This window comes from Macrosteles quadrilineatus, unplaced genomic scaffold (genome assembly GCF_028750875.1).
Source record: "Macrosteles quadrilineatus isolate MER2022 unplaced genomic scaffold, UCM_ALF_1.0 Scaffold_8__2_contigs__length_117827958, whole genome shotgun sequence".
Classification (NCBI taxonomy): Eukaryota; Metazoa; Arthropoda; class Insecta; order Hemiptera; family Cicadellidae; genus Macrosteles; species Macrosteles quadrilineatus.
In genome coordinates, this window is record NW_026542601.1 from 43,465,065 (window position 1) to 43,480,028 (window position 14,964).

Sequence of the window (14,964 nt, forward strand, 5' to 3'; positions counted from 1 at the left end):
GCTTTTCCCATTGTGATTGTCCGTGTGTTACGCGAGCTCGTGCGCGATTTCTTATGTGGAGTGTTTGTGTTGGAAGATAATAGTGTATGTGTACCATTGGTATTAGAATGACGTAAGTGAATCATTTTAATATTTTTTTATTTTATGTATATTTTATTTGTTTTTTTAGAGAGAGAATTAAGTGAAGAAAGATATCAGCCCGTTTTGTTATCAATGGGTTAACTTTCTACGATTGGTTTAAAGTATGAGTATTGTTTTTGTTGTTGTAATATTGTATTATAATTTAAAGGGCCATACCGCTGTACACAAAACAGTTAAACTTTTATCTTTATAAAATATTTTGTTTCGATTATTATTAATGAACTACGAAATATTAAGTTCTGAAAACTATAACTATATATACTGTGGTGAATAGACGCTGATTTTAGACTTTACTACGGTTAAAAATTAAAATCTGTCCCTCTATAAATGTTTCATTTTACAAATAATTGCAAATACTTTATAGTTATTAATTGGGTAGTTAAATTTGCGTGTCCATCAATTATTTACGGATGCAAACTAGTGAAAAATTACAAATATATAAAATTTATAAAAACATTATTAAGGTTTTGTAAACTTATGTAAAACAGTAAGTCAACTCCAATGTTTAAATTTATAAAAATCAAATTTAGTTTACTTGTGTACATAGATTTATTTGTATTCTACTAATATTTTGAAGATTGATTTTATTCCAAAAATGTAATTTTAGGAAACCAATCTGTACAATTTTCGTTTTTTTATATTTATTTTATACATAGTTTTGTTTTAGGTTCTAAAATTATACGCTCAATGTATGAATATTGTCAATTTATTCTACATAAAAACATATTACATAAATGACCAAATAGTTACTCTTACGAAATATTGTGAACCGATTTGCCTACTTACGACATTCACACCCGTCATTCTATTAAGGTTACAATTTCTGTTTGTACAGTTACAACCTGTCAACGCCAATCAGCTGTTTGTCTTGTCAGGTGATTCACCGTTCCCGCCATTGTCGACCGTCTGTTTTCCGTTTTCCCTCTCAATTTCACTTTCCGTGATGCGCCATTGAGCTGCTCCGCCAATTTGCGATTTACTCTACTGTTTGATGGGCTCTGAAAAGTGTTGTTAAATCGACCAAGAACTTTCCAGCTTTTGTTAATGTTTGCAAAGGGCGCTGCTGAGAACATTGAACGGGGCACTTGTCAGAGGAAATAGGAAAAAGGATGTTTGGGGGCCCTCGAAAAATATTTGGATTAGGTGCTTACAATCAGGTTCAATTATTTTGCACAAGATGGTGCACCCAAAACTAGTGTATTATCTCATACTGTATTTGTTTTCGAAAATATGCCTACACTATGATGTTTGATGCTGTCGAATGCAACAGCTAATTTGTCGTCTCCCCGATACTTCTATCTGATGATGGCCATGACTTAAATTATATTTTCAGTTCTAACTGTGGGATGAAAAAATAATTCATTTGATTAAAAAACATAGCTTAAAAAGTGTCGGCTATGAGGTTTGACTTCCAATTCCAAAGCACTAAATTTTGAGCTGCCACTTTGATTTCGATTAGTAACAAAAGGAGTACAGAATCTCATCACACTTCTACGATTTCAGGACCAGACTTCAGACTACCTTGACACAGAAAATCCTACTTTTATATTACATATTTTTTACTTTATAAATATTTCAGTTTTATGATTGGTTTTTAGGCACATTGTTGGAGTTAACTTCTTTGCTTAACTGCCCTGCCATAAGTATTTTTATGGACTTTTTGTTTTCGAAAGTGTCATTTTCGCATTTTATCATCCGACAAATTATAAGACATAAATATTGTTGACAATTTGGACTCCGCATACCTAATTAAACCATAGTGAATAATGTGAACTACTATACAACGAACGTAAATCATATTAGAATTCTCAAATTCAAGACTGACCCAAGTTGTAGAGTGATAAATATACCAGCGACACCACTTGGAAGGCGACCAGCGATGTTTCAACCAGAATAATCAACAATGACTAAGTGAACAGCCATAGTTTTGAACTTATTTTAAAATCTTGCCCAATATTTGCCTGGAAATTAATGTGGTTTAGCGTGGAGCATTAATTTATCCACCGCAGCCAGGTTTTATTCATGTAAAGGATAATTTATCGGTTAAAATAGTATTAATCTTACTAATTTATAATTCTGTCTAGTTGTATGGATATGAAGAAAGTACTCGTGGTGAAGCGTAGACACTTTTTGTGTCTTCCCTTCATTCTGTGGTTCTTGGTTCTGTGGTAGTATAAACACTTCCACTAAAATTTTGTTATCGCTGAGGTTTATGTTTTCAGTTTGTCTCTTCTTATACTCTTGACTCCGGGGCTACCGTATAGTGTTAATTAAATATACGCAAATGTATGAGCGGTATTATCCAAGTTGCTAGATATGTTCTTGAACATATTGAGTTTTAATCATGCTATAGTCTATAGTGTGCTATAGTTGCTATAGTCTGTATGATGGAGCCTGTCTCCTGACCCTCCTCTCCCTGGAGCCAGTCCCACATAGACGGAGACTCAAGAGACAGGTACCATCATACAGATTATACTGCTTTCCAGTTGACCATTTTACACAATTGCCTATACTACAACCAGCCGTACAAGTACTGTAGCAGCTTCTTAGCCACAAAGATCCTTCCAAACAAACGATTATTCATACTTTCATCTGATTAAAGCATAATCATGGATGAAAGCTGTTCAGCATTTAGCCGCATTGTTACAAGCCGTCAGCTGACCGGAAGTAGCGATCAGCTGTTCGAATAGTTTCCGGTAATTCGCGTCGCTTCCCGCCAAGCGGCAATCCGATTATGTTTTCCGGAAAACTAACCTCTATTGTTGGAGAAATTCCGAATTTAAATATCATGAGTTAGGAGTCTGTGAGTGTGAAGCAAGACTTCTTGTTCTCATATCGTGGTAATTTTGATTATTACCATTATTATTACCATGAAATGTGGGGACGTCACCTATATGCGTATAGGAAAGAATGGTTAATAGGATAAAGTCGGCCTTAGCCACTAAAGACTACAAGATCGCGCCACTCATCCTAGACTCATATCCATTCATACCTGGCTTAAAATACCTACTTTGTATGGTCGCCATTCCATTGAAAAGTATATTAAGTATTAATGGAGTGTGATGCCTCATTTAGGTTTGTTACTGACTAATGACTAAGACCAGCTGTTTCTCAGGACCATTTATTGAAAGCCCAATGATCAAGGACAGCTGGGTCCAGTTTTTTTAGAAGCTGTTTTGTTTGGAGATGTCAGTAAATGAGTTTTGATATTGATAACACAAATAGAAGGCCTTACAGTTCCTAAACTATAAACGTTAATCAGAGCTTAAGTGTTTTCATAAACATAGACATTTCTATATTTGCCAACTTGCTATACCATAACTATATTTTAACTATTTTCGACCAGTTGTAAGGGTTGGATTCTCATTTTAATTGCCGTATAATTTACTGTACCGTATTTGTATTACAATAAAATGTTTATGTACTTCAAATTAACTGCATTATTTATACAAAAATTCACCTCTTGGTAACAATTATGTAAATGCTATTTTTGTCTCTGAGGACAGCAAAACGAAAAGTATCAGTCTTGGGTCCTAGGTCTTACCATGAGACCTACGGTAACATCTTATACCCTATACGGGAAATTCGCTGAAGGCAAATCTTAAAAAAAACTCGTGACATACCAATTTTATTGACAACTAGGATTTTATTGGTAGAATTTAATTCACTACCTACCATTGCTAACCAAGTCCACTTTCAAAAAATTTTAAAACAGGAAAATAGTTGTTATATAACATAATATTTACGTTCCAAGTTAGCCCTTCCCAAACATACATGTCCTAGATGAGTGTTAATTCCATTACGTACTCCGGTTCTCACCGTAGATGTGAGAAGTGTTGTAGATGCTGTTACTCAACATCACCCATTGTTGTACACGCAAGCACCAGTTCTCATCTTGGAGTGACCTTGGTTGTTGTAAGTTATAAACAAATGGTATTTTCTGCCTCTCGGTAGGTGTTAGGGGTTAGTGGTCTTTTAAAAATCAAAAGGCTAATGGTTTGATTCTGAGAAATTTTTGCTTTTTGGTGGTTCGATAATTGGACCAGCTATCCTTAATCGTCGGAATGTAACTACTCCCGACCGTAGCAAACCTGCAGAGAAACTTTAGATTCAACTAGTACTTAGGTCGGGGCAGGCTCAACTGGTCCCGTAAGCCAGGTACCCTACTTCTACTGGTCCCAGTCTCAAGTAAGGCCTCTTAATCCGCACTTCCACTGGTCCCGTCGGCAGCCCCTTTGTAATTTGTCTAATGTCTAACAGGATTACAGCTAGTGTTTGTATAGCTATCAATGCCCATTCATCAGTAGGAGGAAGGGGCCTGAGGTGTTTCGCTGTCTCTAAAAACACATGTTTGGAGAGTGTTTGATAAATTTAAATAGTGTTACCAGTAACATTAAAAAGTACAGCATTCATGTTTATATACTTGTGAGTGTTTAAATGGTGATTCAGCGAATAAGTTTCAGTAATACGGCAGGTTATAGAGTTCATTGAGTTTCAATTCCTAGGGATAGGCCTACTAATACACAGTCTTGTGAATAATTTTCTATTATTTCGTGCTGAAAATAGTTATTATAAAATACGAATGCGTTAAGAAAATAACTGAAAAAATATACAAAGACATGTGTTTAAAACAATATATATAAATAAAACTAGAGTTTTGTCTTTACATTGCTCAGAATCATAAATTTTTAGGTTATTTTTACGTGTTATACATTAAAGAAGCCGAAACAAGTCTCATATCAATTTCTGTCTGCCTGTCTTCCGTCTGTCACGGCTCAGGAGCCATTTATGCGGCCTTCTCCTGAAAAACGGGCGTCCCTATCAAGATCCGAATCATTTTATTAATGTATTCGCTGGATTGGCGATAGTTTCTTACCTAATAAAATATGGCCTCACTACTTTTTAAATAAACTTACGGACATTTTAAAAACCCAATTTTGTGCGATTTTTGTCAAGTTTTCTCCCAATTTTTATCACATAATCATCTATGAAATAGCGAACAGCTGTTCGGATCAAGATTATTTTTCTCTAGATGTCACTGATATGTTTACATTGAATGTTGTTTACAAATACCGCAATCATTTCCGATCACGTTTCAAAAGCAAATCCAAACCAAGTTGGATTAAAACCGTTTTTTCTTACATAACGGATATAATTAATCGCAAGCTCAATAATTTGTAGGGTAACCGTAAATGAAAATAGAGATTCTTTGTGTATAAAAGTTTTCTTGAGTTTTGATAACCGGGAAACTTACATTTTTACATAAGCGTTACCAATACCTTACATAAAAGGTTTCAACTCATTGACGGCACTTCAATGGTGGTTGTGTAAAGTGTAAAGTGACAACTGCAGTGGGTGATTGTAACAGAGGTTTACGGATTATGCTCAAATCGCTTTTCCAATGTGTCTTCTCAACGCTATGTGCTGCTCGCTAGACCATACAGCCAATAATAGACCAATTTCCTATCTCTTGGGTTCGTATGCCTAAATAATTATTCATAAGTTGGTTGCGCATATTATATTACTCAGTGTTCCGTACGGACAGGACAAGAACACCTTTGATAGTGAAATGTCCAACCTGAATGTTTAATAGCGAGGTTGAGGTATAGTATTTTAACTAAAAATCCTTTGGTTAGTTAGGTAATGTTAACCTAATCTAACTAACCAAACGATATATCGAATTAAACAATCGAATAATCAATATTTGGTTGTTTTTGCCAACAGATATGGAAGTGTACCCCTTAAAGTTCTATTACGCATTATTTTTTGTTCACTTGAAACTGTCGGATACTGTATTTGTTTATGTATAATAGTTTGGCCAGCATATTTGAAAATATGCAAACCACTGCTATTCTTTATATAGGAAGGTTTCAACTGACCACTATAAGATCCCGTGCGTAGAACGGGCACACAGCTAGTATACATAAATAAAGATGAATATTTACGATTAGGCCTAAATAATTACTAAGTACATTATTAAAAACATATTTCACAGAAATTTACAGAAACATTGATCAAAAACCAGATCAAATACGATGATATATGTTAAATTGAGGAAAAGATATATTTACAATTTATAACAAAACAAAAAACTCATCAAATATACGAAAACAACTAAAAATACGACAAACTGAATGCTTACAAAGATTTTACAAACAAACTACCATATTACAAATGACTAAAAACTATATTTTTACAGACTCTATTCCCCTCGACTAAACCTCTCTGGGTAAGGAAACGTTTGATACACATTTTAAAATACTCCCGCCGCAGCAAACCTGCAGACTAAGCGAATTTCCATTTGCCTGATTGGTTTTACACTAAAATGTCTCCTTAAAAAATGTCACATTTATTCCCTATTTAAATAACATTAGTTTAACGAGTACTTAGGTTTGCTGCAACAGGGGGGGTAACAATGTGTTTTTTTTTTGTAAAATGTTAATAGTTTATTATGAAATTAATGCATTTTCCAAATTTGATCAAAATATGTTCATAAACAAACAAACTACAACAGTTAACTTTTTCTCCATAAGAATAACATGGGAATTTTAAAATAACAGATTTTTGGAATTTTCCCAAATTTCATCAAAATTGGAACATTTTTGCTCGAGTTATCGCGCTAACGGACTGTTCATATGGTTCATATGGTTCTCTGTTCATATGGTGTTATATATGAATCTGAACGGATGGTGTTTTTGGCCTCTAGGGACCTCAAAACGGAAAAATAAATCGGTCCCGGGTCCAGGTCTCACTATGAGTACTACGGTAATAGCTTAATCCCTATAGGGGAAATTCGCTAAAAGTGACCAGGTCGATCTCCTCTGTTGAAAGAGATTCTAGCTTTTGTCGATAAGTATTTCATTTCTACAGTCTTCTTTTCCTCCACGTTCCTCTCTCCCCTTAACATTTGATTTTGAACATAAATATCCCTACTAACTTTTCTTATTACAGTACTACCTCTTGTACTCCATTTTGTTTACTTCTCTCATAGATGTTTAAAGGTATATTTATCGACTTCCCCTTATGGTAGGTGAGTGCTTCAAAACCCCAAATTCGCAACATTCTTTGATGCCGAGAGCGCTGCAAGTATTTGCTGTTGTTGACGTGTAGAGCGAAGTGATGCATTGCACGGGATGGGATGATGACGAGGGAATTCCAAAATTCGCACCATTCATTGCCGAGGACAGGACTGCAAGTATTTATTGTTTGTTTACATCACGCTTCATGCCTCATTGCCCCACTGGATTAGCCGCCCCAAAACTACCTGGACCTCTCGGGACCAGTGGAGTCGTTTTATTGCCCCAACCTTTTTCGACCCTCGGATTACGGGACCAGCTAACCATTACCCCTTAGGTCTGCCTCTACGGAAAGGGGAAAGTGTTTTTTTGAAATAAATATATTTGCCAAATTTTATCAATTACAAACATAATTAAGGTAAGTACAACAGTTTTATTTTTCTCTTTAAAAATAAGATGGGAATTTTAAATGTACAGTTTTTGGCCATTTCCTCCATAACCTTTAATCGGTTAAAAATTCATTTCCTCCGTAACCTTCAATAGATCCGAAATTCTTAAATATACAAAACAGTTAGTTTTTTGTACTCTACAATAATTGGGAATATCCATGTTTTAAAGTACTAATTTTAAAAATCAAATTAAAAAATAAACCCCATTACACCCTGTTTATGACCAGATCTCGCTGGTGCGCGTACTCAATCAAGTTTTTCAGCTCTACATATCCATGCCAAATTTCATCAAAATCGGACCAATATTGCAAGAGTTATCGGGTTCACGGACATACACTCTTACATACAGTACTAGACCCTCGATAACAAGTCTTTCATGGTAATTACCAAATAAAATTTGTTATCAAGGTTGACTTCTTCTCGAGGTTTGCAAGAACGTGTAATGAATGCTAAGACACAATCATGAATATTTTAAAATGGCACTTTTTATCAAGGCCATTTGTTATTGAAGTTCCACTGTATCCACCTTTGACTAACCCAAGAATCAATGATATAATACAGATCGATCCAACCAATTATGCTCGATTCTAACCCACACATTTTCCAGTTTCAGTGTAGTGACCCTGTTTCTAGTATTACTCTGGTGTTAAGTAAAGTTTAGGTAACAATTGTGGTAGTTCGTGTTGCTAGTTATCCAAACCTTCTGGTTACGCGTCTGACACCCGACTTACCTCAACTGCAGCTCGCCATGAAGTTTGCGGTTAACTCTTTGTCATAGTTGCAATTATTTCAGGAAGGTATCGTTTTAATTCGTGTCTGTTTTGATCAGTCAACTTGTTTAAATGTTCTCAGTTCTTGCGCTAGTTCAATGGAACGATTGATTTTGGATACTGCAAGTAGACTTTGGATACTGTTGTGGATACTGCGGGTAGACTTTGGATACTGTTGTGGATACTGCAAATTGACTTCATATACATTATTTACAGTACATGTTTGACGCATTGGTGTTACGCTTTGGTTGAAACATGTTTGTGTTTGGTTACTGTTGAGCGTGCTAAGTAAATGTTTCCCTAATCCCTACTAAGAACAATTTTACTATGAATGTTACTCTTCAATAATATAAAAGTAGGCAAGCGACAGTTTATAAGTAAACCCCATTCAAGTAGACTCCAATACTATGGTTTTATAGTTGGGAAAATAAAAATACAGAGGATATTAAAAGGTACTTTACATAATATGTCAGACATGGCCACACTTAATCCGTTGAAACATACCTTAAAATATTTCTTAGGTTTAACCTTAAGACCATTTCCATTTTTTACTTTTTACAAAAAAAGCAAGAAAGTTGTGTAAGCCAGTCACAGAATGCGGCAGTGTCTAAAATGTTATTAAACAATAACTTGTATATTTTATTTTGTTAAACAGCTTATATTTTGTTGCTGGCCAAGTATATGAGTCATAACAGTTAGTTGCTATGCTATAGTTCACGATATACATTGTATAGTTTGACACGATGAAAAAGTTAATGTATTCGGCAGACATTAGTAATCAGAGCACAATCTATTAGTGGCTCACATCAACTACGACGAATTAAAATTTATCGACTAGTAAACATAGAGGTAGAATGTATATTTGTATCAATAGTAAAAGCTGAAGTTGAGAAACTAAAACCATATTTTTTGTAAAATTATATATTTCGAAATACTGTGATCATTCTTTTTTGGGAAATTGTATGAATTTATTTTGCATTTTCAATTAATTGTGTTAGAAATAAAACAATTGTAGAAAACCGAAATACGTTTAGAGTGGGCTTAAGACAATTGAGTAAACGCAGTTTAGTTTACTAGCTGAACTGTTTTTAAAGATTTTCCAGGATTATTTACTCTAAAACCTCTAAATAAGGCAAAACCTTTTTACCTTAGAATTCATTTAAGAGAACGAAAGACTTTTCAAAACAACTTTACGATCAATTGGAACTGAAAACACTCCTCTTTTATCCTAAATTAAAATAGAACTTAATTGACTACAAAGTGATAATTGGTTTTCTGCTTTTCGAAGCTGGAAAAGAAACAAACAAGTGAAGTAGTCAGCAAAAGAAATGTAAACTTGAAGTGATTAGTTTTACTTCACAAGATTGGCGTTGATCGCTGATCTTCCCCTTGAGATGTTTTTACAAGTAGATCAATTAGATTGGCTTTTCATCTCCGGTGTTCAACGGATATACCTTTTACCTACCTGTATTGAATAGCATTAATACCTTTGCTACAGCAAACCTGCAGACTAGCGAGTTTCCATATTGATTGGTCGAATTTTCAGTAAAACATTTTGTTAGAATCTCCAGATTGTTTCCCATGGAAAATAATGGTTTGATGCGTACTTAGGCTTGCTGTTACGGGGAAGGTAATAGTGTGTTTTGTATGGAAATATTTATTTCTTAGTATGAAATAAAATATTTTGTCAGATGTAACCAATCGATAAACAAGCAAAGTCCAGCTTTTTATTTATTCTTCATAGGAATAACATAGACATGTTAAATTTACAGGTTTTTTTCAAATTATCCATAACCATTAGACATACAACAACGTTTTAATTAAGCTATTTGCTGCTAAATGATAAATGCTGGTAAATTGTTTTAGAAAGAAATTGCTAAATTTCATTTTTTGGTGTGAAAAGTGTAAACCCCAATTTTTACCCTATAATCCCATTATTAGATATGCTACGCTGATGGCTCAGTCATGTTTGAGTCTTACCGAGTGTGTCGGACTATCGAATGTCGGATTATCGAGAGTAAACTGTGCTCTCTTCAATTTTTCGCATTTCAACAAACTCCACAAATTTTAATTTTAACAAAACAATACCAAAGAATATTGTCACTTGACTCGGATAACATTTCCCATAGCAAGTAAAAGTTGGGTTTTATACCTTACAATAAAACCATTTAGGAGGTTGTTAGGTATGAACTATCAGTCATCTGCCCGTATTTTGCTGACGAAGCTACTACTGTACAGTCATCATTTGTCATTTCTACTTTCTACGAACTCACCGTAATGTGCAAGATCATAGGGCTGTGATTTGGAGAAATTCTAGTTGAATGTTGAATGCTTCCAGTAATGTATAAAAACGGGGTGTGGTACTATTGCCTCTCGTTAAAAATGTGCCACTTTTGCTCACTAGGTGCATGAATAGCCTTTGGCCCGTGTGATGATCTAATTGGAGTCAACAAATGAAATGCGCCACGAGTGGTATAAAAATTATTAGATTTATAGAAAAAATTAAATTGAGAACTTCAACTGCTTTCTTAAGGTATGACAAAATATGAATTTCACTTTTTCAAAAATGGTCACCATTGTCCAATATGGTGGCTTACTTCAAAATCTCTGTTGGATACATTGTATTGTAAGATTTTCTTAGAATTAAATGTTGGTACTCGCGTATGAGCTACAGCTGTTACACCTTGGAAAAAAGTGGCTTGCTGTGTGCATCTTGTAGCTCCCAAACGAGTGAGTTTGAAGTCAGTCTTAAAATTGAATCTACATCCTACAAAGATCATAAAATAGGCTACAGTATTTCTAAGAGAAATTTTTTAATTATTTAAGTTATGCCCATGATAAAAGTGGTATCATATTATTATTTTATTTTATTTTGCAAGGTGTTCCATAAGAAATTTTAAAGTTAGTCGCCATACTGGAATATTTTGGTAATTTAGAAAAAGTGTAAATTGTATTTTTTATGCAATTAGAAAATATTTGAAGTTTCTCCGTTTAAGGGTTTCTCTAAACCCAATGGTTTCTGAGATACCAATGGGTGGCACAGCTTAAATTATTTACCCTGTGTTACCGACTCTACTATTTTAAGCTAAATAGTTTGAATAATGAAAATCAAACTGTTCATCAGTAGTTAAACTTGGGCACGTGCCGAAAAGAGTCTTTAGACCTAATGATTAATTTTGGACATAATATTCACCAAAGTTAGCAAAGTAACCGCTGTATTTTCATCCAACCCTTGATAGTTTAACATTTATAAATGAATTTGTGTTACTTGTAACAAAGTCACTCGCTTAAAGTATGAAATACTGAGATGGAGGTATTCCAGATATTAACGACATATTCACAACATTGTTCCTCCATGTAGAAGCTTTCCTTCAGGATAAAAATACATTTCCACTATAGTGTGCCAGTGCTCCAAATACTTTCTGATACATTATTGAATGTTTCATAAGAAATGGAACATAGTTATTACTGTGTTTAACAGATTGATTGTTCAAAATTTATGAAAAAGTTATTAATATTTCTAAATAAATATAAAAAGCATGTATATGCAAATCCCTAAATCAATATATCAAAACGTATATTCACTTAAAATAATAAAATCCATTGATTATTGCGTTATAGATCCGAGCGAGGTTATTTGTATAATAATAAGCTTCGTTCAAATTCAAATGAAAATAACATCCACTATGTCTTTACTATGTTAACTCAATTTAGGTTGGTTTAAATTAATGTAAAACATGTTTTAGCCTACTAATAATTATCTATTTATTACATTTGCAGCAATAACTTCTTCACTATAAGGAAATTCGCTTATATTGTAGATTGTTTGATATACATAATTTTAGATGTAAGCCTTTGTAAACATCGATTCAAGTTCAACAATTAATTTAATTGTAGATTGACCACCAACAAAAATTACTAAATTTGTAAATAGAGGGGAAAACGTAGAAGGAATAATATTTTCTGTGTGTTTATTTTAATTTCAATGTCAATACAGTAGTCAGAAGACATATTGATGTTATTATAGGATTGTATTCTTAAACAGAATTTAATGCTTTGATTGCCAACATAGATTATCAAAAGATAGATTATTTGGTATCTCAGAGGCTGCGTTAGAACGATTCGGAGAACCAGCAATCCCTAAAGTGGAAAATAATCACTCCTCTTTCAACTGACGAGTTTTATTTTCTTACCTTTGTTTTTGTTTCTCTTCTTTCTCTGACGATTTCTTGCGTCTAAACTAGTTAATTGTTTTTTACCTTGTATTTTTTGTATTACGTTTTGGACAAATTGGTTTTTAATATTTTAATGATTGATTTTAGTTTTGTTTTTTCGTAACTGTAGTAGACACACGTTTATTTGTAATTTTTTATTTAAAATTTGAATCAGTGAAACACAACACTATAAAAAATAAAAATTATTTAAACCTCTTTTTCTTATCCAATGGTTTCTTTTGTCACCTTCGATTTTTCTGTACTCTTTGCACGCTTTGGACAGATATTCTTAAATATATTTTTGATTTTTAAATTTTGATCTTAAATTTTATTTAAACCGATTTTTATTATTCGTTAATAGTTTATAAGGTTCACATTTATTCTCATGGGTTTCATTATTTAAATATTTGAGTAAAATAATGGTTTTGATAACTACACCATCTATATTTATCAACAATGCAGATTATAAACCTTAGTAGAATGATAATACATTAGTTGTGTTGTCTATTTTATTTTTAAATTCTAGAGTAAAAAGCATGGATGAAGTAACTTCATCAATGATAATAGCACGTGTATACTCCTACACAGCGCAGCGTCTGCAAGTATCCCACACTACATTGGTTACATTGAAGCTGCGCGGGTTGCTACTTTGACGTTGTAGGCGTCATGTCCTTCGAGCCATTTTAGATTATTGGCGATAAACCCTATTTATAGGATGTATGGTCAGTGATCGAATTGATGTTTTTACCTTAGTGTTAAAAACACCTTTTGTAGTATTAAACTATTTTGACCCATAAAACACATTTTCAGATAGTTTTTAGCGAATTTCCCTATAGGGAAGTAGCTATTACCGTAGGTCTCATGGTAACACTTAGGCCCGGGACCGATTTACTTTTTCATTTTGATGTCCCCAGAGGCCAAAAACACCATTCGTTCAAATTTTTATATATGTATATATATATATATATATATATATATATATATATATATATATATATATATATATATATGTGTGTCCGTGAACACGATAACTTGAGTAATTTTTATCCGATTTTAATGAAATTTGGTTTAAAGGTGTAAGGCGGGATAAACTTGAATGAGTTCGCGATCCAGCATGATCGGACCATGGGAACAGGGTTTTATGGGGGGTTTTATGGGGTACAAATTGGGTTTTCTCACTTTTGACCCTCAAAACACAAAATTTCCCAATTTTCCTCTAAACCTTCTTAAAGAGCTTAAAAACAAACAATTCAGTATATCAAAGTGTTTTTGTACGGTTATTGGTTACGGAGAAAACTAAAAAAATGGTCAATTTAAAATTCCCATGTTATTCTTATGGAGAATATTGTAAAATGTTGTAGTTTGCTTGTTTATGGATATCTTTTGACCAAACTTGGCAAATATATTCATTTTATACTAAGCAATAATTATTTTACTTAAAACACACACTTTATTAGTTTCCTTGTAGCAGCAAACCTAGGTACTCGTTAAACCTAATGTTATTTAAATAGATCAATTGAAAATCAATTCAGCCAAATGGAAATTCGCTAAGACGGCAGGTTTGCTGCGGCGGGGGTATTCTATATTACAGTCGCATGTCTGATGCCGGGCTACAGGTAGTCTTGTGTCTGATGTACAAGTCAAGCTCAGTGAAATTTTTCTCCTTTTCCACCCTTCTTCCATTTTACATTAGTTGATATTATGGTCTTCCTTTATCTTGATGCACTCACACGACAAACATGGAACAAAACACAGTTTTAAAGAACTGCTTCAGAACAGTTGACTAAATACTAAACTTCTTCTCATCTCAAAATATTTATATTGTGGTTATACTTCACCAAGTAAAACAGAAAGAAATGTGCTACATAATCTTAAAAATTATCATTCAAATAGTGATTTAAAAAATCCTATTTTTATGCGTAACTCTCTTTTTCACAATTAGTCGCTAGATTTGAACCTGAACTCAGTACCATCTGGTATTAAAATACACCATTAATGCATGCAATTTAAACTAATTCTTCCTAAGCCACCTAGATGGTGTCCAAATCTCAATTGGTAATTAAGTATGTAGAAAACCTTAAAAAATTTCCGCAGTGTTGGTTACTGTTCCCTTACGTCGAAGTGCATAGATTAACACTCTAAAAGTAGTATTAATCTAATTACTTTCATACAATTTTATTTTATTTTAATATTAACAAATCACATTTAAAAATGTTGTATCTCGCAAGTATGTAGTACTTGTAATGTATATAAATCGTTGATCCCTTTGACCTCTGAACGCCTATATCACAGACAATGGAAACCATTAAAGTATTATATTGTCTGTGCCTATATACTTTTATTTTTTTCTCTAACATTCTCTGTAAAGCTGTAC

General features: G+C 33.4%; 1 protein-coding gene across 3 annotated transcripts in view; it reads left to right on the forward strand.

The window, feature by feature from the left end:
* Positions 1–14,964, forward strand: part of LOC128999909 (extracellular serine/threonine protein CG31145) — a 108,993-nt gene that overhangs the window by 25,618 nt on the left and 68,411 nt on the right. Inside the window, exon 1 of one of the 3 annotated variants that reach the window (XM_054426681.1) lies at positions 47–112. The exons of the other annotated variants lie outside the window; for them this stretch is intronic. Coding sequence (XP_054282656.1) covers positions 87–112 — 26 coding nt within the window. The 5' untranslated portion in view covers positions 47–86. Of the gene's footprint in view, positions 1–46; positions 113–14,964 lie in introns of those variants that run through there. 3 annotated transcript variants of the gene reach the window in all.